At 36.3% G+C, this 20,588-nt stretch overlaps 3 protein-coding genes across 3 annotated transcripts; 1 reads left to right on the top strand and 2 right to left on the bottom strand.

The window, feature by feature from the left end:
• Positions 1-250: 250 nt before the first annotated feature.
• On the bottom strand, positions 251-3,720 carry LOC581564 (phosphatidylethanolamine N-methyltransferase). Its single transcript, XM_781553.4, has 4 exons — positions 3,143-3,720; positions 2,134-2,279; positions 1,285-1,396; positions 251-511 (listed from the first exon to the last, which is right to left on the bottom strand). Exons 1-4 carry the CDS (start codon positions 3,292-3,294, stop codon positions 376-378), a joined length of 546 nt encoding a protein of 181 aa, XP_786646.3. The 5' UTR covers positions 3,295-3,720; the 3' UTR covers positions 251-375.
• A 1,594-nt stretch (positions 3,721-5,314) lies between these two features.
• LOC115919114 (phosphatidylethanolamine N-methyltransferase-like) lies at positions 5,315-12,085 on the bottom strand. The gene is made up of 5 exons (XM_031000339.1): positions 11,483-12,085; positions 10,339-10,454; positions 9,577-9,722; positions 7,666-7,777; positions 5,315-6,864 (listed from the first exon to the last, which is right to left on the bottom strand). Exons 2-5 carry the CDS (start codon positions 10,386-10,388, stop codon positions 6,729-6,731), a joined length of 444 nt encoding a protein of 147 aa, XP_030856199.1. The 5' UTR covers positions 10,389-10,454; positions 11,483-12,085; the 3' UTR covers positions 5,315-6,728.
• Positions 12,086-12,137: 52 nt separating this feature from the next.
• LOC105442299 (activated RNA polymerase II transcriptional coactivator p15-like) lies at positions 12,138-12,596 on the top strand. Its single transcript, XM_011674248.2, has one exon. The coding sequence runs from the start codon at positions 12,138-12,140 to the stop codon at positions 12,594-12,596; it is 459 nt and encodes a 152-aa protein (XP_011672550.2).
• The last annotated feature ends 7,992 nt before the right edge of the window (positions 12,597-20,588 follow it).

Here is a 20,588-nt window from a genome sequence, read left to right as displayed (position 1 = left end):
TTATATATATTATCATATATATAATCATATAATTATATTATTATATCATCATATATATCATTTTGTATTATATATATTATTTCTGGCTAAGTAGGCCTACCATCAAACAAGATTGGAACAAGATTATCCCCATTGTACTTTAAATATATGCAAAACGAATCAAACCTTTAGCCAAGCCTTATCATTTAGTATCAGCATCAAGATTAAGTCATGCTATTGCTAATTTTGAAACAATTTTTATTTTAATTTCTTTTTCCAATTTTTTTTTTGAAAGGTAAAACACAGCACACTTTAAATCTTGAGAATTACGGTAATGCTATAGTTTATACCGCCGGTTCCTAAGATGAATTATTTACCCTTCTCCACGAGAAAGACCTAGTTCTCTTTGCGAATATTTTGATTTGCTTTGTCAGCATAGATCATGGCTGTGAAAGGCTCTTCAAAGTGCAGAGCTATTAGATACATAGCACCTATCAATGCAGACAGTAACATACCAGTCGGACTAGCTGCCCTGTAAAAGAGATACAAAACAAAAACATCTTTAAAATGTCTGTCTTTGAAAAAGGTACAATTATTGTTCTGAACAATTCAAATTTGAATCACTTTTAGTGTATTGCTTTCAAATATATTCAAGATATAAAATCTTTAAGGTATTAATTAACTCTTAACATCATTTCCCCCCTTTTTTTCTAGATCATTATTTGACTAGATTCCAATTGATCAGGGGGTGTTTCACAAAGATCCTAAGTTGAACTTATCTCTAATTTGGACTTAACAATTATGGAAAGCCATTAGCATCTTTAAAAAAAAATTGTAAAAGTTTTTCTAAAATGTTGATTCAAATGATTCATATTTTCTATTATCAAGGAGATTTCATGTTCTTGGGGTAGAATTTATGAAAAGTCTAAAATAATTGAATTTTTGCTTTTGAATATATTTTTTTTGTAAGGTTACAAACTGCTCTCCATAATGTTTAAGTCCAACTTAGAATTAAGTTTGACTTGGTTTCTTTGTGAAACACCCCCCAGAATAAACACTTATTTCATAAATTGAAATTCAAAGACATGGAATAATATCTGTGTTTGAACACAAGGGAAATCAAATGACAAGGACAGAAAGATCAAACACCAACAATTTGTTTCTGTAATATCAATTGATGTTTTCATGACTACCTGCATTTATCTATATATATATTTCTTAATTAACAAAGATTTTATTTCAATTTAATGCAAGCAACAGGCTATGTCAGATGATTTATCAAGAGAGTAATAAAAGAGAACTTACACAAGTGAAGCTCCTACATACTCCAGAGTTGAGCCCAGGTACATGGGATTGTTAAAGACATTGAATGGGAAAGATGTGACCCGCTCCTCCATCAGAATATCAAAGGAATCGGCTAGTTCAAAGAAAGAAAAAAAAGACAATATGAATCACCTATGACACCTTATACTGCTACTATATATTCCCATTTTTGACATCGACCTAAATCTATCCAACCTCCATTTCTAAATTGAAATCATACTTATATCAGCTTATAAAAAGTTAATTGCCTAATTTATGTCACATATTTCAATACATTTTAAAAACAAGATGGTGTGTATTTAGAGTTTAATCTTACATATCAATTTTGTGTCTCTTTCTTTTCCTTATAATCTATATTTTTGAAGATCATTCTTCTTCTCTTTTCAGTATAAGACAAATCTGATTTTAAAAAAAAAAAAGTATTCCTCTTTGTTTTTCAAAGCAAGTATGTAATCTATAATAGCTAACATTACAATCTCTCTCTCTCTATCTCTCTCTCTCTCTCTCTCTATCTCTCTTTTTATTTCTCTCTCTCCTTTCCTCAGGCCTTTCCCCCTCCATCTCTCCCTCCTTACCTCCTTCTATTCTCTCTATCTTGTATCCTTTGGGAAAGGTGCTATATAAATCCAATTATTATTATCATTATCTCTCTCTCTCTCTCCTTTTCTCCCTCCATCCCTCCCTCCTTACCTCTTTGTACTCTCTCTCTCTCTCTCCCTCCCTCCCTCCCTCCCTCCCTCCCTCCCTCCATACATTTATACAAACATACATTTTATCTTGAGTTGCCTTCATTTCACCCTGAACTTCTGGAACACTCTACAATGAACTCACCGAAACCATATCCATAGAAGTTGAGAGCAACAATGGCCCAAGTAGCCATGACGACTCCAGACGCCGTCAGGACCTGTCCTATCGTCCTGATCACCATGTGATCTATAAGAGGCCATGATTCCTGAGGAGTCACCGCATGGTAGAAACTAATTCAAGAATAATCGTTAAAAAAACAATCATCAAAATTTATAGTCATATACTTAATAATTAAGCCTTGAGTACTACAAAAGTTCTAAAATGCTTTTGATCCTTATTCTTTTTCAAAAGGATGCATAATTTGTCAGGTGACTGGCAGAAAGTCACACACATGCTATAAAGCAAATTTCTGGTTAGTTGCTTCTATCGTTTGGATTGCTCGATACATATGTTATACCATTTCATTTTAATATGTCACAGATTTCTCTCTTTATTGACTATTTTAAAAAAAAGTGAAAATGGATGGTAGTTTCATATCAAATAAGCACATATATTGGTGCATTTACAAATTTCTGCTTAACCAAATAGTATGCATCCACATTTAGCAGAACGGCACCACATGCAGGCTATATAACCCTCTTCTGCCAGCCACATGATGTAAATATCTTCACACATTATCCTTCCTCTGAAGAGGTAAAGGCCATAGAATTTTTTTTCCTGAAGTTGGAGTTGTGGGAAAGTTTAAGTCTCAAGAGTGCTTCTATATTTGTGGTCATTGCATTAACAAAACCAACAATTCACATTCTATATTCTTGTCAACCCCTTTAGCTATCTATCTTATTTACATTTTATCAAACATCTCTACCTGTGTTATAACAAAAAAAAAGGAAAAAAGATGCAATTCTCAAAGAAGATGATTAACACCGTTTTGCACTGTGGTTTAAACACCAATTTGATTCTGCGCTAATCATAATTTCAAGTAGCAAGAGGAATAATAATTTTAATTTTTTAACTTTATTTCTTACGTATGGAATCTGAGCACAGCTACGATGACAATGATAATGTGAATAATGATTTTAGCTATATTTCTTACGTGTTGAATCTGAACAGAGCTAAGATGGCAATGATACAACAGAAGACTGCGCAGGCTATCTTCTTGGATCCGAAGAGCCTCGTTAGAAACGAGGTCCTATACTCGTAGCGAGAAGCCTGATGAGAAAAAAGAATACCCAAACTAGCAACCATACCTAGTTATAAATCAATCAGTAGATAATGTAGTAAAGAACATCAGCATAGATTTCACAATGAGGAAAGAACTATACAAATTTGCTTGATATTACTTATAGAAAACATGTCCTTGTTTGAATCAGATCCAGTTTAGACCTACATGTATATTTAATTGTATTCATTCTAATGACAGCATAGTTATATACCACACACATCTGACTAAGAAATATCAAGAGGGAAAGAGCGATTCATTTCTTTTAAAAAGAAATAAAGGGTTCTAGAAATAAAGGATATATGTGAATGATTGAAATATTAACAGAGTAGCTTTCATTCAACTGTTGATGAGAGATTATTAAGATACAGGCCAAACATTTTTACTGATGTGTGCAGCGCTTTGTAACTTTAAAGAGAATGCACTATAACAAATACCTTTTGAATTGGATCCAATGAAGAGAGTTTCATGAACTTAAATACAAAAGAGAAGAAAAAATCTTCCCTGGATTACCCTTTTCATTTATTGCAGTAATGTCAATGATTTTCATTCAAAAAAATTTAATCTAAGGTTGCTCTAGATTGCCTTTTATTTCAAGGTATTCAAACAAAGAAAATTGCATAAAGACGGTAATGCTTTTTCTTTCTATTTCTCCTTATCCACCTAGCCTAGTAGGGGACCTACTAAAGCAAAAATTATATCCCTAAAACCTGTTTCCACTGTCATGAAAGAGTATGTTGCCCTCTTCAAGTAATACAAGACTCTCATGTCAGACTACACTTCAATGACTTCAATAATGAAATGCTCAAAATCGTGTTTTTTATGAAAATTAGTACAAATGTGCTTTATTAACATTGTTTTTTCATCATCATGGAAGGTACATGCAAATAATTTGATTTTCATATATTTCATAATACAGAAAATTCATCTTTAAAGATTGTATAGTTTGAACACATTCCATTACACTATTTACTCCTCTCCATTTAAGTTTAAACATCATTCACCCATTTAGTGCACTTACTATCCATTTGGTACTACATCCCTCAGCTTGATATAACCATACATTCCCCATCCCAGCTTTATCATCGACAATTGAACTACATGATCGAATGATGTTTATTACTGGATGAAAGCACAAAGACAATTATTTTCTACATGTATATCAGAAAACCAATATCACACATGCATAAATGCAAAAATACAAAATAGTTGCCAAAATTCATTAATAAATGTTTGTCATCATTACATAACATGATTTCGACAACATATCTCAAACCGTGTAATTTCACAGTAGTTCCTTTTAGAACACTGTAAGCTTATCAAAACACAGACAACCAGGTATCGAGGGTGAAGGGAAATGTTCCCCACATGTTGGAAAAGTTGATAACAGCTATTAAAAGCATCTACAACACAATACTTGACATGATCAACAGCAAAGCAATTCAAGATTGATAAGAATATTGGAAGTACAACCCAACAATCAAAACAACATCATGCAAAAAGTATGATTAAGAGAGCAATGTGGAAGAAATATTTCACCCAAATACTTATAATGATTCAATTGCAGAGAAATGCTGAAAACAAACACACTTAAAACATTCTGGTAACTCATTTGAAGCTTAATACACAAGATGTGTCACCTAAAATGAGAAAGGTTTTAACCTTATTATGTATTGAATTGAATTTATTGACCTGCATAAAAAAAAAAGAACATGCAAAGTCAAAACACACAATAAAAGATTTGTTACGAATGTGGATGAGACAATCAAATGGAAAATATACTGAAGGGAATTACGAAGTGGTTGGATCATCAAAAAGTTACAGAAACCTGTACATACATGATGCAACATAAAATACAAAAATAAAACCAACACAAAAAATGAGACAAAGAAAAAGTACAATAATACATTTAAAAAAGGTGGTTACCAAGATTAAAAGCTGTTGCATCAGGTGAAATTTCAGATTATGCTTGAAACTGTTTAATTTGGGGAGTAGTTTGTTCCAGATAGTGGGTCCTTTACATACATATATATATATATATATATATATATATATATATATATAATTGGACAAGATAAATGGCATACATTACACAAGTGTTTGTTGAAATCCTGGTACTATATCTACAAATATCTTTGTTGCTCTGAAAGATATTAACAAAAAATTGGTAACAGGTAATATGATGATATGAAACATAAAAACACAAAATTGAAAATCATGTAATAATGAAATTGGGAGAATATCTAATTTCAGGAATGTTGCTAAAAAAAAATAGATCTTTAAAATAATCATTACTGGTAAACCTCTCAGCAAGTTCTTTAGAATCACTTATAATTGAACTGTTGTACTAAAAAACAAAGGCACTTTTCTTATATTTCCTTCTTTGCAGAACAACTTTAATAGTTCTCCAAGTTTTAGTCATGCTTCCTTTAAAGGAAATTTTGAAAGACTAGCATTTATTTTCTGGCATTACATATATATGGTTTGTGTGAAAATTACAGATCTTGTTGTAACATTATTTTTTGTATTCTTTAGGTTTTTTAATGTACTTCTCATAATTCTTGAGCACATCCTTTTTAGTTGTTTGGAAAACCATGGCAAATGTTTTTTCTTATAAATGGTTCTGTTGAGTGGAAAACAAGTACTATAAATCTCAGAAGAATAAAAACAACCATGAATTCTCGCGTTTCACAATCCTTGCGCCCTCATTCGGTTCAGTTGTAACAGTTACTCTAGTGCGGTAATTTAGGGAGATGGGTCGACAACTTTCTAGACAAATCAGCTCGCTATTACGCTGGTGAAACATCACCGGGAGCCCGCCCGCCCCGCCAGCTACTGCTCAGTCCCGGCACATCATCATTTCGCTTTTCGATCTGGAGTAGATCTAGTTGACATTGTCATCACGGTCTTCTATTGTGAAGCTGCAGAATGTTATTCTCATACTTCAAAGAAATTGTCTTTGACCCGCGGGTGCTTTTCATGGTACGAACGTTGGGGGCACATGTATTGTGAAATGCAAGAATTGGCTTGGTTCCTCATTTGTGATATACAGAAAGTATTCAGTAGAAGAGAGATGTTAAATAAAACAGTTTATATGTACATCATTAATTTGATGTTTATATACAGCTGGTTGTTCTTTATAAATACCTTAAATCAAAGACTGCAAATGTAGGTAAATGCTCAGATACTTCAGAGGTATATTTTGGGGAGAATATTTGTAATTTGAAATAGTCCTATAAAATTACACTTAGAACCATCATCTATCTATTCAAATGTACATTGTGTGCATTGATATAACAAGAGCACAAAATGGTAGACCTATATATTGAAATCCTCTGACAACTAAAAAAATTAATTCAAAACTTTTGAACATGGGATGTTGTGTTTACAGATCATGTTTTTTGTTATGCAGGTTACTAAAGGAACTAATTAGTTTTTAATGAACATAAAATGACAAAGATCATTTGGTTTTCTTGCTTTCCTCCAATGCCTTCTCTGCATATATCTTGGATGTAAAAGGTCCTTCAAATTGCATCGCTATGATGTACATGGTAGCGACGACAGCCGTTAAAAAGAGACCTGATGGACTTGCAGACCTGTGCATGGTACAAGGAGAAACGGAAAGGAAAAGAAGACATTAGTTAGCTCAATAGAAAATAAACATCATGATGATGGGGGAAATATGGAGAAGGAAAAGGAGAACATTACATAGAAGAAAAATACAAAACAAGAGTATAAAATATATCAACATTTGTCTCAGATTGTGAATTTGGACAAGGATAAAGGGGTAAATTATTGTCAACCTGCTGATAATACAGTCTGAAATAACTCAAAGAGAAATTGAATGATATCAAATGGATCATTGAAATATTCTTTTAACATGGATAGGATACTTGATCAACAAAGTATCATAAATAGTTTAGACAGCCTCAATCTGAAATATGAAATTCGCAAGAAGGAATGTGCACAAAGTTGTATTTACAAAATTGATCCATTACTGTTATAGACAATTTTAGTGAGTGATTAAACTACCCGGTACTAATTTATGAGAAACAAGATATATATCAAGTCTGTTGACTTGATTTACTAAAATTACTCAAATTTGAATAAAGGTGAATATGTTGCACAAATGAAATCTATATACTAATAATCCATCAATGCATTCATATTATTAAAATAAGAAAAGAAGTATTGAAAGAGACACACCTACACATATAAATATATTCTTGGGAACTGAACGTAAAACTAATGTTTAGGATTTTCAGAGATAAAATATGTAAAGAAATCCAAGAGTGACACCATTGCAGGCAAAATCTAATAGCAAATATAATAGCAAGATGATATGAAATGAGCATTATGATTTGTGATTTATACCAAGATAATACATGTGAACTTACTGAAGAGCTATGCCAAGATGTTCCAGTACAGAACCCCAGTACATAGGATCACCAACAACGTTGAATGGGAAGGACGTCACTTTGTCATCCATCAAAATACCAAAATAATCACCTGGGGGAAAAAAAGAAAAAAAAGTATGAAAATTCACGCATAATGGAATAATTCAAATATATTTTATCTCCAAACTAGTCTCAAATTCTAATGATATAAAAAAGTGTCGTAGTCGAGTGGTTTAAGCACTTGACTTGAAATTCAAAGGTCATGGTTCATTTCCCGACACAGCACTAATGTCCTTTTGGCAAGGCGTTAATCTTCATTTGCCACACTCGACCCAGGTGAGGTAAATGGGTACCTGGCAGGAATTAATTCCTTGAGCTAGGCTAAAGTCGGGGTCATAATAAATGTGCCTCGGAATAGAATTTCTAGATAGAAGGCGCTATAGAAATGCCTATTGTTATTATCAAAATTCAACAATTTCACAACATCTGCTAAATACATTTCAGAGTGTTTCCACAGAAAACATCGACACGGTATTTTCCGTGTCATACCGTTTCATACCGGGTCAGTTTTCCTGTGGAAACACAAGCGTGTCGGGTCGAGTCGACCGAGATGCGGATTATCAGATCCACCTCTGGGAGGTGGATCTTGACGTGTCGACCCCAACGAACTCCCTGTAAAATCTCTGTGGAAACACACAGCGACAAACCGTGTCTGGCGGAGCATCAGAGCGCGCGAAGCCCCAATCACCACTGCAGCGTGATTGGTTGAAAAATACTCTGAAATACGCGCGTATACAATAATATGTTTATATACGCGCTGTACGTAACAATGAAAAATGTACGTCACAATAGAATAGCGTGGAATCTTGTGTAGATCTGAATCCACGATCGAGGTCAAAGGTTGAATCTTGACTTCCGATTGACAGGGCATTTTCCTGACTTGGAAAACGGAATCGGGGCGAATCGGAATGCTGCGCTCTGTGGAAACAGATTGGTTTAATACCGTGTCGCGGCGACACGGTATTTCAATCCGGAAAAGATCATCCGGGTTCCACTTTTTTTCTGTGGAAACACGCTGTTTGATAGGAAGGTAATAGCTATGCAATAATTATAGAAAAAGGCAAAGAGGGTGATTACTTCAATATAGAATCCAATTTGAGTATAATACATATGTAAAGCGCTTAGAGATATCATTGATGTATCAAGCTTTATATATTATTATTATTATTATGGTTTTTGATTTCAGAGTATGAAATTTCAGGATTTTTGTTTTTGTTTTGTTTTGGTAGTATTAATTACATTTTGACATTTCAAAACAACCATCTGATGTATCATTTAAAACGTCAGAATGATCGTTAGATATCATAGATTATATGATATGACATTTATCTAGAAATAATGACACTATTCAAGATGGAAAATATACTCCTTTTTGGTGATTGCAAGAATATATTCGCATGACTTTTTCTCTTTTATTCATGACATGTTCATATCTGCAGTAGATAAATGTATATTCAACAGTTAAAAAAAGATCATTCTACCAGGCTGCATTTTTTCCTCTTGGTACTCAGGTCTATTTCCTTATCTGTTTCCAGATTAATGGCTATCTATTTTGATGTTTTATTTTCCTTATCAGTTACAAGTGTGTCTGTTTTCCACCTAATATTGTGTCATTTCTATTTCTGTGTTCATTTCTCTCCCCCTCCCCTAGCTCACCCCCCCCCCCCTCACACCTCTCTCTCTCTCTCTCTATCTGAATATATCTACTCTTCTAATATCTCTCTGCTCCACCCCCTCTCTCTCTCTCTCTCTCTTCCCCTCTCTCCCTACCCCCCCCCCTCTCTTTAAATCTATCTCTTTCTGTCTCTCCTTTTCTTTCCCAACCTTGTGCTTGTGTATCTATCTACTTACCTAGATATGTTCCGTAGAATCCCAAAGCAAAGAAACTAGATATGACAAGAATAATCCCAACAGCTAATAGACCTGTTCCTATCATCCAGACCAAGTCTGTTTCTAGAAGCGCCCATGTGTATTGGGTACCAATGGCTAGCTGGAATCTGGTAATGAAACACAATTTTTACATAATGTTGATAAATTTGCAATCTTTGAATGCTTCATCAGAAAATATATACCGGTAATATTTTCAAGCATTATAAACCTGCAGTTTGATCCATAAATCATGCGTATTACACGTCTTTGACAGGCTGAATGATACATGGACAGTTAAAATATCATTAACAAGTTAATCTTATTAAATAAGCAGCATCAAATTCATATCCAAATTATAAAGGTAATAATTATGACTTTTTGTTTTTTATGAAAATCTTGGGTCACATAAAATGCAAACATTTCATCTACAATACAAAACTAAAAGCCTTCTCCCTACCATGAAGTTAGAGAGAGATTTTTATTTAAAAAAAGGATTTTAATTTTTCTGTCCTGGATTTGAGTAAATTGTCTTTTATTCCCTTATCTGAATTTCAGTTTTTTACATCTGCGTGAGGGGGCAAAGCGGTTCAATCCCAGAAAAGATCTGAAATGTTTAGGGTTCAAATTTTTCCTCAGTTGGGTGTATAATGTCTGTAGACATACGTTATTGATAGGACAAGGATTCACTGCAGTTACATCATGGGATATGATTTCATTGACTGTTGGATGACCTTTGCTACTCACCTTCTACTTCTGACCAGAGCAAGAAAGACAATGGTAGCTGCCAGGAGCATACATCCTCTATTTGGTGAACCAACCAGTCTACTGATTATCTTCGTATTATACTCCAATCTTGCTACCTGATAATAAGAGAGGGCACATGATCATCTCAACAAACATTTCTTTCATTTAACTCCAACTTCTCCACGGATGTACAATCAAGTATTACACAATAAGTCAGTATGTTGCTCAACCTAAGATTCTAACTGATAACACCTCTACATATTTAGCATTACCTCTTAACTGCTGGAAAATACACCATAATCTCTCCATGTTTGCATGAACAGCTATAAATCCATTACCAGCAGTTCTGCTGAAGTGTTAAAAAAACAATCTTAAGAAATATCTGTTTAATTATGTATTATTATTATTATTATTATTATTATTATTATTATTACCAAAGCACAATCATATCCTTGGTTTATGAACAATGAAAGATTTGGAGGCATTAAGCCCTTCCAAAGATATAGAGATCATGTTACATTATTTTTCACTAATTTTTATTTAAAACTCTTTGTTTTAAATCACCTACAATCACCTACGATCTCTACGAATAATTGCTTATTGTTCCCATTCATATGGCAAAGAAAACAAATTTGAAAAATTTCTAATTCCATATATCACACTACTTTGTGCCCACTTACATCATTTCTTTCCCTTGATTATCTTTACAAGCATGGCAATTTTATTTTCATTGCCCCAATAAATATTATAACAAGCCCTGATAGAAAGAGAGGGAGGAAATTGGGTCTGATAAATTTTATTTTCATTAGTATTTTACAGATGAAATATATTTCCTAGTAATTCTTACAACCTCTTAATATTGATACTTATATTGTTAAAAATACATAAGTGAGATATAGATTTAAATGACAAATATAATTTTAGTAGCTCTGACACCAAATCCTTTAAAGCTAATAGTTTGAAAAATGATGATTAAACAATCAAAGCAAGCAATAAAAAGCAGGGGAAATGTACTAGTCTACTGTTAAAGAGCTGCATAATAAAACTGGTGCCAGGTAAAAAGGTTATAGGTAAAAATGACAGCAGTAAAAATGGAAAATAGCAAATAATAATGATTAATTGAAGCAAATAAAACTCAACTTACGTCTTGTTGTTCCACAGGTCAGTAGTATGTATGTACGTATAGTCCCAAAATATGATTTATGATATTATCGATTAATTGATTAATATGAAATCAATAATCAATAAATATGAAATATGGATCGATAATTATGGATCAATAAAATCGATAATTGATAAATATGAAATATGGATTAATTAAATATGTATTAATTAAATATGGATCGATAAATATGGATGATGAAATATAAAGTATGAATCAATGAACAAATAGAAAATAGAAACAAAAATGAATAACGAGGAGGTTGTAGGTTTGTATGACGTCACACAGTGACGTAGTGTACGACGAGGGGGGTTGTCTCGTATTTTACAATAGAGTGGAACCTGGGAAGGTATGACGCAAGGGTTGAAGGACGTGTAGAGACACATACGATATGACGTAAGGTTTGAAGGGCAGGTAGAGACGTGACTGTGGATAAACATGATGTCATAGTCTGAATAAAAGAGAACGCATCATCTATTAAATATAGAATAACCACGTCATGGTACCGTAATAGGCACGTAAAAAATGTATAAAATACTGTGGACGTGTCCAAAAGAAATAGTATATTCAATTGTACATCACCGTCAGCAACATGTACAGTTACTACAAACATAATACAAAGACGACTAACGAAGACATGGAAGATGTACCTCGTGAGAATGAAGATTCGGGGTATACATCGCCCGAACCCTTATTCATAGACGAAGGCTTATCAAATCTACAGCCAGGAAAAATGAACGAACAAGGCAGACAAGTGGGAGAGAAAACCATCAAGCCACTGAAGGGACGTCAGATGGACAGCTACGAGAAGGATGTGGATGGAGGTGGTACAGACGTGACAACAAACACGGCCCGTGATGTGAAAGCCACAACCGTTGCCAAGTTACCAATCAGCATGAAGGATGGACGTGCCAAGTACGTGGCCGTGCGAAAATTCAGAGGTCAAGTCTATGTCGACGTTCGAGATTACTACGAGTCAAATGGACAGTACTTTCTGACTAAAAAAGGCATCACATTATCTGCGAGGGAATTCAAAGCAGTCCTGATGATTTCTAAGAACATCAACCGTGCAATCTACAGTGGAGAAAACCCGTAGTAGCATCGAGACAAAAAACCTTGGATATGTAACGGAATGAATATGATTTGTAAAAAAATGATAATAAAGTTGTCACCATTTTACAGTAAAATCCAACGTGTTTATTATACTTTATTGCGTTTGTTGTCTTGACATCAAGGGTAGTGAACCTGTAAGAGACAAAAGGCGAGAGAGAGAGCGAGAGAGAGAGCGAGAGAGAGAGAAAGAGAGTGAGAGAGAGAGATTGACGCTTGATTGTTTGTGACGTGTGTAAGATTAAAATTGTGTAAACCATTGAGGGAATAGATGAAAAAATAGAGAGAGAGAGAGAGAGAGAGAGAATGCCTGAGATTAAAACTTTTACTAAGAGGGGAGTTCTTACAGAAACAGATGTTAGCGGTACGTTTGAAGTTGATCCGTTATTATACTTAATACAGGCGATGGGGGTCTTGTAGAGACTAGTTCTATTGTGTTTTGTTATTTTATTTTATTTTATTTCTAATTATTTTTATCCTCTTAACGTCCAAGACCAATTATCCTTACCAGAAAACAGTTGTTAGCGGTACGTTTGAAGTTGATCCGTTATTATACTTAATACAGGCAAGGGGGTCTTGTAGAGACTAGTTCTATTGTGTTTTGTTATTTTATTTTATTTTATTTCTAATTATTTTTATCCTCTTAACGTCCAAGACCAATTATCCTTACCAGAAAACAGTTGTTAGCGGTACGTTTGAAGTTGATCCGTTATTATACTTAATACAGGCAAGGGGGTCTTGTAGAGACTAGTTCTATTGTGTTTTGTTATTTTATTTTATTTTATTTTTAATTATTTTTATCCTCTTAACGTCCAAGACCAATTATCCTTACCAGAAAACAGATGTTAGCGGTACGTTTGAAGTTGATCCGTTATTATACTTAATACAGGCGAGGGAGTCATGTAGAGACTAGTTCTATTGTGTTTTGTTATTTTATTTTATTTTATTTTTTAATTATTTTTTATCCTCTTAACGTCCAAGACCAATTGTGACCTGGCACCACAAAACCAACAAAAAGTCGCAACCAGCGATTCTCCGTAATCAGCTAAAATGTCAATTTAGGTGAAAAAATAGATTTTTGTTTTTTTGCATTTTCTGAAAGAGTGGTCTTTTCTGTACCTAGTATCAAAATTTGGAAGTCTAAAACATAGTAGAAGATGTGTTTTAAACGGTTTTTCTAGACCAGTTTTTTTCGCACAGCCTTCGGTCTCTTCCAAAATTTGATCACTTTTCCCGAGCGAAATTATCGTAGTCCGGAAATGGTCGGTCGTTGCTAACGGGTCGTGCTACGCGGGCTGTGATTGGTCCGTTATAGCAATCAGTGCGGCGCGCCATTTTAATAATAATAATAAAAAAATAATAAAAACGTTACTTATAAAGCGCTTACCACCGAAGTCTCTAAGCGCTATACACACAAAATAGACTGATATACAATTACATCTTATACAAAACTAAAAATGCAAATAAACCTACAAATAACAATACATATGGAATACACATCAAAGTGAACAGAGATAATTAATCATCGAACGCAATTTTGAATAAATGTGTCTTGAGACTAGTTTTGAATAGGTTAACGGTTTGACAGTTTTTTACATTTAAAGGTAATTTGTTCCAAAGTTCAGCAGAAGCTTTGCGAAAGGAGCGATTACCATAAGAGAGAGTTGACACAAAAGTAGATACGAGGTTTAATTGTGAAGATGACCGTAAATTGCGTGAGGGTTTGTATTCCTCGATTAATTCTTGCAGATAAATTGGTGCCAATTCATGAATGCATTTATAAGTTAAAACTAAGATTTTGTACATGATGCGGTACGTCACCGGCAACCAATGCAATTCGCGAAGTACTGGGGTGATGAACGTGTGCGTGTTACAAGCCTGGCAGCAGAGTTTTGGATTCTCTGGAGTTTTGCAATGTGCGACTCCGGAAGGCCATAAAGAAGGCTGTTGCATTGATCAAGACGGCATGTAATAAATGCATGTATAAGCGTTTCGGTAGATTTTTTATCAAGAAAATTTCTAATACCACCTATCTTGTACAAGGCATATGAAGCTGAGCGACAAATATTTTTTATATAATCATCCATCCTAAGATCATTTTCAAAGATGACACCAAGGTTACGTGCACTTTTGACAGGTTGTATCGGAACATTAGCAATTTCGACAGATGGTAAATGGGAGGACTTTCTGAATCGAGATGTTACATGTATAACCTCGGTTTTATCCTCATTTAACTTCAAATCATTAGCAGTGGACCAAGCTTTGATATCATTTATACATCTTTCAAGTTTAGTAATAACAGAATGGTCGGAATCACGTTTCAAAACAACATAAACTTGGGTGTCATCTGCATATATCATTCGGCCTAAACCATGCGCTTCAATAATATCTTCAAGTGGTGCAGTGTACAGAGTAAATGATAAAGGGCCGATGACGGATCCCTGAGGAACACCTTCAAGTGGAACATGAGGTTTGGATAATGAGTCATTAATGACAATAGATTGTGAACGATTCATAAAGTAGGTTTTAAACCAATTTTGTTTGTATCCACTTTCACATCCGAGTTCCAGATTTGCGTTCGTCTTATATTCTCCGTTAACGACTGCGAGTAGCTTGATTGTACATCACATATCCAGAATTTGTTGATCAAGAGTAAGAACATTATTATATTTTATACATTTGAGAGTGACAAGTTGCGAAAAAGTCTACAACGTCGTTACAATGCCAGGTTTTGTATGTGAGCAGAGCCGTGGGATGGTACCGGGGTGCACCAACGCAGATGCCCGGGTAGCTCGGGCGGTCAACGAAGCGATGATGCGGGGGCTAGCTGCGGGGGATCAGGCCAGCCAGCTACTGGAAATGAAAGAGCAAGTCATAGTAAAAATACTTTGAACCTCCTGTGAGAAAGAAAACAGTATGGGAATTAAGTATAAAGCAAGTTCATAATGTGGTTACAAATAATTGCCCAGATGTATACAAAACAAGATAGGTGACAAGCAGTGTTATGTAAGGGGGAACAAAAAGACTCCGGGTCCACCATGAATAGGCATTGTCTAGTGCAGGTGTCTCGGCACTATGTTGCAGTTCACTTAATCTGTCCAATTACAACTCTATACATTTACAACATAATAACTTTTGAAAGACTTAAGTCCACACATTGAAACCTCAGAAACATAATGAACAGACTATGTTTGACCATCAGGCCAAATTTCAGCCTAATCTGAAAATCTCTTCATAGTGGTTGCTATGGCCTTTTGATTCACCCTTCTATTGATTTCCCTGTGGTTTGCTTGCTCCGCATGCTTGAATAGCCCCAAACGTTAAAGCTCTCTTTCTCACAATTTAATACCAGTAACCTCCCTCACCAGCTCTTTTCATTCACTAAATTGAAAGGGTTAGGAAGCTTCAATTTGGACAAGTAATATACCATTTTAATGAGGAGAACTTCTTCTTCATAATCAGATGAAATCAGGAAAATAATTTTTTGCTACTTTTTGGTGGTTTTGTGGTGCTGGGTCACAATTATCCTTACCAGAAACAGATGTTAGCGTCACAGGATTTGAAGTCGTCTTAATCGTGAAATCCATTGTGAGGGGGTCTATATATAATTGTGAGTTATTTTTTTATCACACTTGTTTATATCATAACTTGAATCTACAAATAATCATGGACGTCTTTCCTACCGAAACCGATATTCTCAATGACGGCCTAGGTGTTTCACCTCGATTTTACAGAAAGGGGAAAGCTCCAAAGGAGGTATTACGTACGGTACTTTCCGCTGCAAGAGGATTGCAGATGCTTGTAATACTGTTACACCGGGAGATGTTCTATTTACATTTAAGAACATTTAATAGATTTGGTGAAAATATTGTAATAGGCGGATCATCGGTTTTCTTGGGAGAACAAGACATGTTTTCTTTCCTGTCGCATCTAGATGTGATTGATGAACAGCTACACGATTACGATGACCATGTTGGGCGTAATGGCAGTACTTACAGTATTGAAGTTGATGTTCTCAGTGATGATCGCCCACACCGTTATAAAAATTTATCGAACAAATATGAAAACACATCCCTGTACATAGAAACCGGTGTCCTAAGAGGAAAACAGTTCATGGACGTACGACAGGTCCTTAGAGACCAGGATAGAAATTTCAATACTGATAGATGTTTCAATACCTCCAACGGTATGTGTATGTATTTAGATGCATGGACAACGCTTTTAAATCTACGCGATGATATTATGAACCGGACAAGGGCGGAACGCGATGTCGTACTTGGAGAGGATGAGGAGTTCCACCACATGGACTATGGCCTGTATGACCTTGTATTGCTACAGCAAGGCCTGGTTGAGGGGTCAAATAACGGCGGTACACGCTATACCCACCCCTTTTCCAGGTCAATATTTGTAAAAAAATGTTTGCGAGAGATACAGGCCGAAATTGACCACGAGAAAGCCTTGGACGACGCCGAGGCCGCGGCGAAAGCGGCCTACCGCAAAGCAGAGGCCGACAAGAAAGCAGCTAAAGAAATGGAGTTCGCCGATGATGAAGAGGACTGCGATGAGGAAGACATTGATGACAGAAGACATGAAAATGCCGAGATGAAATACCTCGTCGGCGTATGCCTTAAGATACAAGAGGAAGAAGACTACGAACCGGACCATCATTCAGACTATTCCGTTGAGGACAACGTGTATGGCCGGGATGACAGCGATGAAGAGGACATTCCGTAGTGACTCCCCAAAAAAAGAAACTCTCAGATGCTACCTCCCCCCTTCACGACTTACTACACCTATTCCTCTCGATTCCGTTAAAACGGGTAAGAGGAAAACTAAAACAAAAAATAGGGGTCCACCTTGCTCTACATCGGAATCTTCCTCGTCCGAGGATCAAGATCCCATTACAAATATTGATGACGATGAACCATTTCATGACTTGCCCTCGCAGCTACCCTCTACCCCAAACTGGGAGTTCATTGGTCAAAGGATTTCTAAACGGTTTGGGAGTAGAGAGGTATGGTATGACCACCAAAGTCAACTCCATAACGCCAACACGATATCCGAAGTTCTCGATTACCTCCGAACATCTTTGGAAGAAATCAAGGATATCGTGTTGCGTGACACTTCACCCCGTGACTATGTGAGACTCATTCTTTTTTCTACGCAGTTAAATGTACCCGTCTCCTTTCCCTGGGCGACTGTGGAACATTTCGACATAAGCGCAATTTTGGATAGGATTGAAGAAGTTTTAAATAAAATAGCAATCAAAAATTTTTTCTAGATCTAGGATTCACGATACGGCTACATCATATCGTGAATCCTGCGCGCGTAAGTTTGATGGACTCCCCGAACAATTGGCTGCGCTTAAAAAGCGATCAATCATCACAATACCACCCTCCGATGATAATCTTTGTTTCGCAAAAGCACTCGTAATTGCCATGTTTCACTCTAAAAATGACAAAAGATATAGAACATGGACCAAAATAAACAAGACCGCGTGCCAACCAAACAGTTTATGAGAATGGCTCGCGAACTTCACGCTCGAGCGAATGTTGAAGAGGGTATTGTTGACTCACGCCAGTACGCTGCTTTTCAAGCTCCAGAGTTCAGGATTATGGTATACAGAGGTAGATGTAAGGAGGCATTGATATATGCAGGACCTCCAGAAGGTAAAGCCATCTACCTGTACCTGTCTGGGTCCCATTATAACGTGATAACCAATCCCCCTGCTTTTCTGTGTGCTTCTCAGTTGTGTGAGGACTGTCACGAAACGTACAACAGTCCCCTCACACATAAGTGTTGTTGTGAATGCCCAGATTGTTATGCAACAGATTGTGATAGCGGTACGTTTCGTGAGAGTAAGCCCTCTACCATAGTGTGTAAAAAGTGTCGAATGACATTTCTAACAAAACGTTGTTTCCAGCTACACAGTGTAACACTGCATAAAAAACTCACAGCCTGCCAAAGAAAATACAAATGTGACAAATGCGAAAAAGTGCTAGACATCGATGTAATAGGGTGTGATCCCGCTAATCATAAATGTTCGAATATATTTTGTAGAACCTGTAAAGAGGTTGTCGACGGCAGGGATCATGCGTGCTTCATGAAGGTAACATCCAATAGCCCTTACTACGAGGTTAAGAGTGCCGATGAAACCTCAAAACCGTTAAACCGTCCACAAATCTCCCACAAACCAACCACCACGGTCAAGAAACTCCTCGGGAAAATGAAGGAGTACCAAAACAAAAAAAGAAATGTACGCAAACCGCGAAAGAAAAGAAAACAAAACCTGAAAATTGTACAAAGTACATCTTCTTTGATTTTGAATGTACCCAGCACACGGGTGTTCACGAACCCAATTTTGTGCATGCATCGGGGGAATGTGAATCGTGTATGGACAAGGACAATTCAGTGTGTAAGCGCTGCGGCCCTCCAGATGCGAGACATATCACGTTTAAGGGGGAGAATACCCTATCAAACTTTGCCGCGTGGCTTTTTAGCGAAAAGCACAACAATTTAATCGCGTTGGCACATAACAGTAAGGCCTATGATTCTTATTTTCTGCTCAACCACCTGGTTGCGGAAGGTATCATACCTCAAGTTGTTTTAAACGGAGGTAAAATCATAAGCCTTAGAACTTCAGACCCATGTGTAGTTGTCAAGGATTCTCTGAACTTTTTTCAGATGGCACTCGCCAAACTCCCTAAAACTTTCGGGTTGACAGAATTGAAGAAAGGATATTTTCCACATCTGTTCAACACGAGAGCGAATGCAAATTATATCGGACCCCTACCTGACAAAAGATGGTACGGGTACGAAAGTATGATGAAAAGCGCTCAAATTGAATTTCTGTCGTGGCATGGTGAACTTTGTAGCGAAAACTATGTTTTCGACATGAAAACAGAGTTAAAGGAATACTGCATCAGCGATGTTGAAATATTACATCAAAGTTGTAAAGTATTCCGTAAACACTTTAAGGCCATCACCGCAACACCCACGAACAAAGGAGGTATCGATCCTTTCCTTAAATCCCTTACATTACCTAGCGCGTGCAATCTTTTGTTCAGGACTAACTATCTGAAGCCTGATACAATAGCCTTAATACCCCAAGACGGCTACAAAGGGTCTAGACAGCAATCGGCCAAAGCTGGCGCGTGGCTGCATTATAAATCCCTCAAAAAGGGTATAGCTATTCAGCACGCCTTTAACGGTGGAGAGCGCATGGTACACGGTAGATTTGTGGACGGTTATGCCACCCTAGGTGAGAAGAAACATGTATGGGAGTTTCTAGGATGTTACTTTCATGATTGTCAGACATGCTGGGCGCCGGATCTCGTCAATCATAAATTAAACCAAAAGATGGGTGTGTTGTACAACAATACGATGCACCGAATCCGCCTCCTAAAACAGGCGGGTTACAAGGTCCACGTCATCTGGGAACACGACTGGGACCGTAAAAAAAAGAGTGACAAAGTTAGGGATTTGCTACCGAATGTCGAGCATTTTAGCGCCGGGTTACGTCAACCTTTGAACCCTAGAGATTCCTTTTTTGGGGGGAGGACGGATGGAGGACGTTTGTTTTACGAAGCTGGGCCCTGTGAAAAGATAAGTTACTATGACTTCACAAGTTTGTATCCTTTCATAAACAAATTTTCAAAATATCCCGTTGGACATCCTCGTATCATTTTGTCCGATTTCCCACCTCTCGAGGACATATTTGGCTTGATCAAATGCAAAATTACCCCTCCCAAGAATTTATTCCACCCTGTATTGCCATTCAGGTCAGAGGGGAAATTGACCTTTCCCCTCTGCCGTACTTGTGCCGAGACAATGAATAGTGGAACGTGTAAGCACGAGGATGTTGAACGGGAGTTAGACGGTGTTTGGGTTAGTGAAGAAATCAAAAAGGCTGTTGAGAAGGGTTACACTAACGTTAGGATGCAGGAAGTTTGGCACTTTGAGAGCTCAACCGTGTACG

Source organism: Strongylocentrotus purpuratus, unplaced genomic scaffold, assembly GCF_000002235.5.
Source record: "Strongylocentrotus purpuratus isolate Spur 01 unplaced genomic scaffold, Spur_5.0 spur5_scaffold_6, whole genome shotgun sequence".
NCBI classification, from domain to species: domain Eukaryota; kingdom Metazoa; phylum Echinodermata; class Echinoidea; order Camarodonta; family Strongylocentrotidae; genus Strongylocentrotus; species Strongylocentrotus purpuratus.
Note: the sequence above shows the minus strand (reverse complement) of the source record. Positions and strands in the feature narration are given on the sequence as shown.

Excerpts from the sequence above, each read along its gene's own strand:
- LOC581564 (XM_781553.4), bottom strand. The coding sequence starts at position 3,294 with ATGGTTGCTAGTTTGGGTATTCTTTTTTCTCATCAGGCTTCTCGCTAC. Across the intron at positions 2,280-3,142 it reads GCTCTGTTCAGATTCAACAC|TTTCTACCATGCGGTGACTC; the intron begins GTAAGAAATATA and ends TTCTTGAATTAG. Across the intron at positions 512-1,284 it reads TATGTAGGAGCTTCACTTGT|GGCAGCTAGTCCGACTGGTA; the intron begins GTAAGTTCTCTT and ends TCTCTTTTACAG.
- LOC115919114 (XM_031000339.1), bottom strand. The coding sequence starts at position 10,388 with ATGCTCCTGGCAGCTACCATTGTCTTTCTTGCTCTGGTCAGAAGTAGA. Across the intron at positions 9,723-10,338 it reads GCTCTGGTCAGAAGTAGAAG|ATTCCAGCTAGCCATTGGTA; the intron begins GTGAGTAGCAAA and ends TTTCATTACCAG. Across the intron at positions 6,865-7,665 it reads CATCTTGGCATAGCTCTTCA|GTCTGCAAGTCCATCAGGTC; the intron begins GTAAGTTCACAT and ends TACCATGCACAG.
- LOC105442299 (XM_011674248.2), top strand. The coding sequence starts at position 12,138 with ATGGAAGATGTACCTCGTGAGAATGAAGATTCGGGGTATACATCGCCC.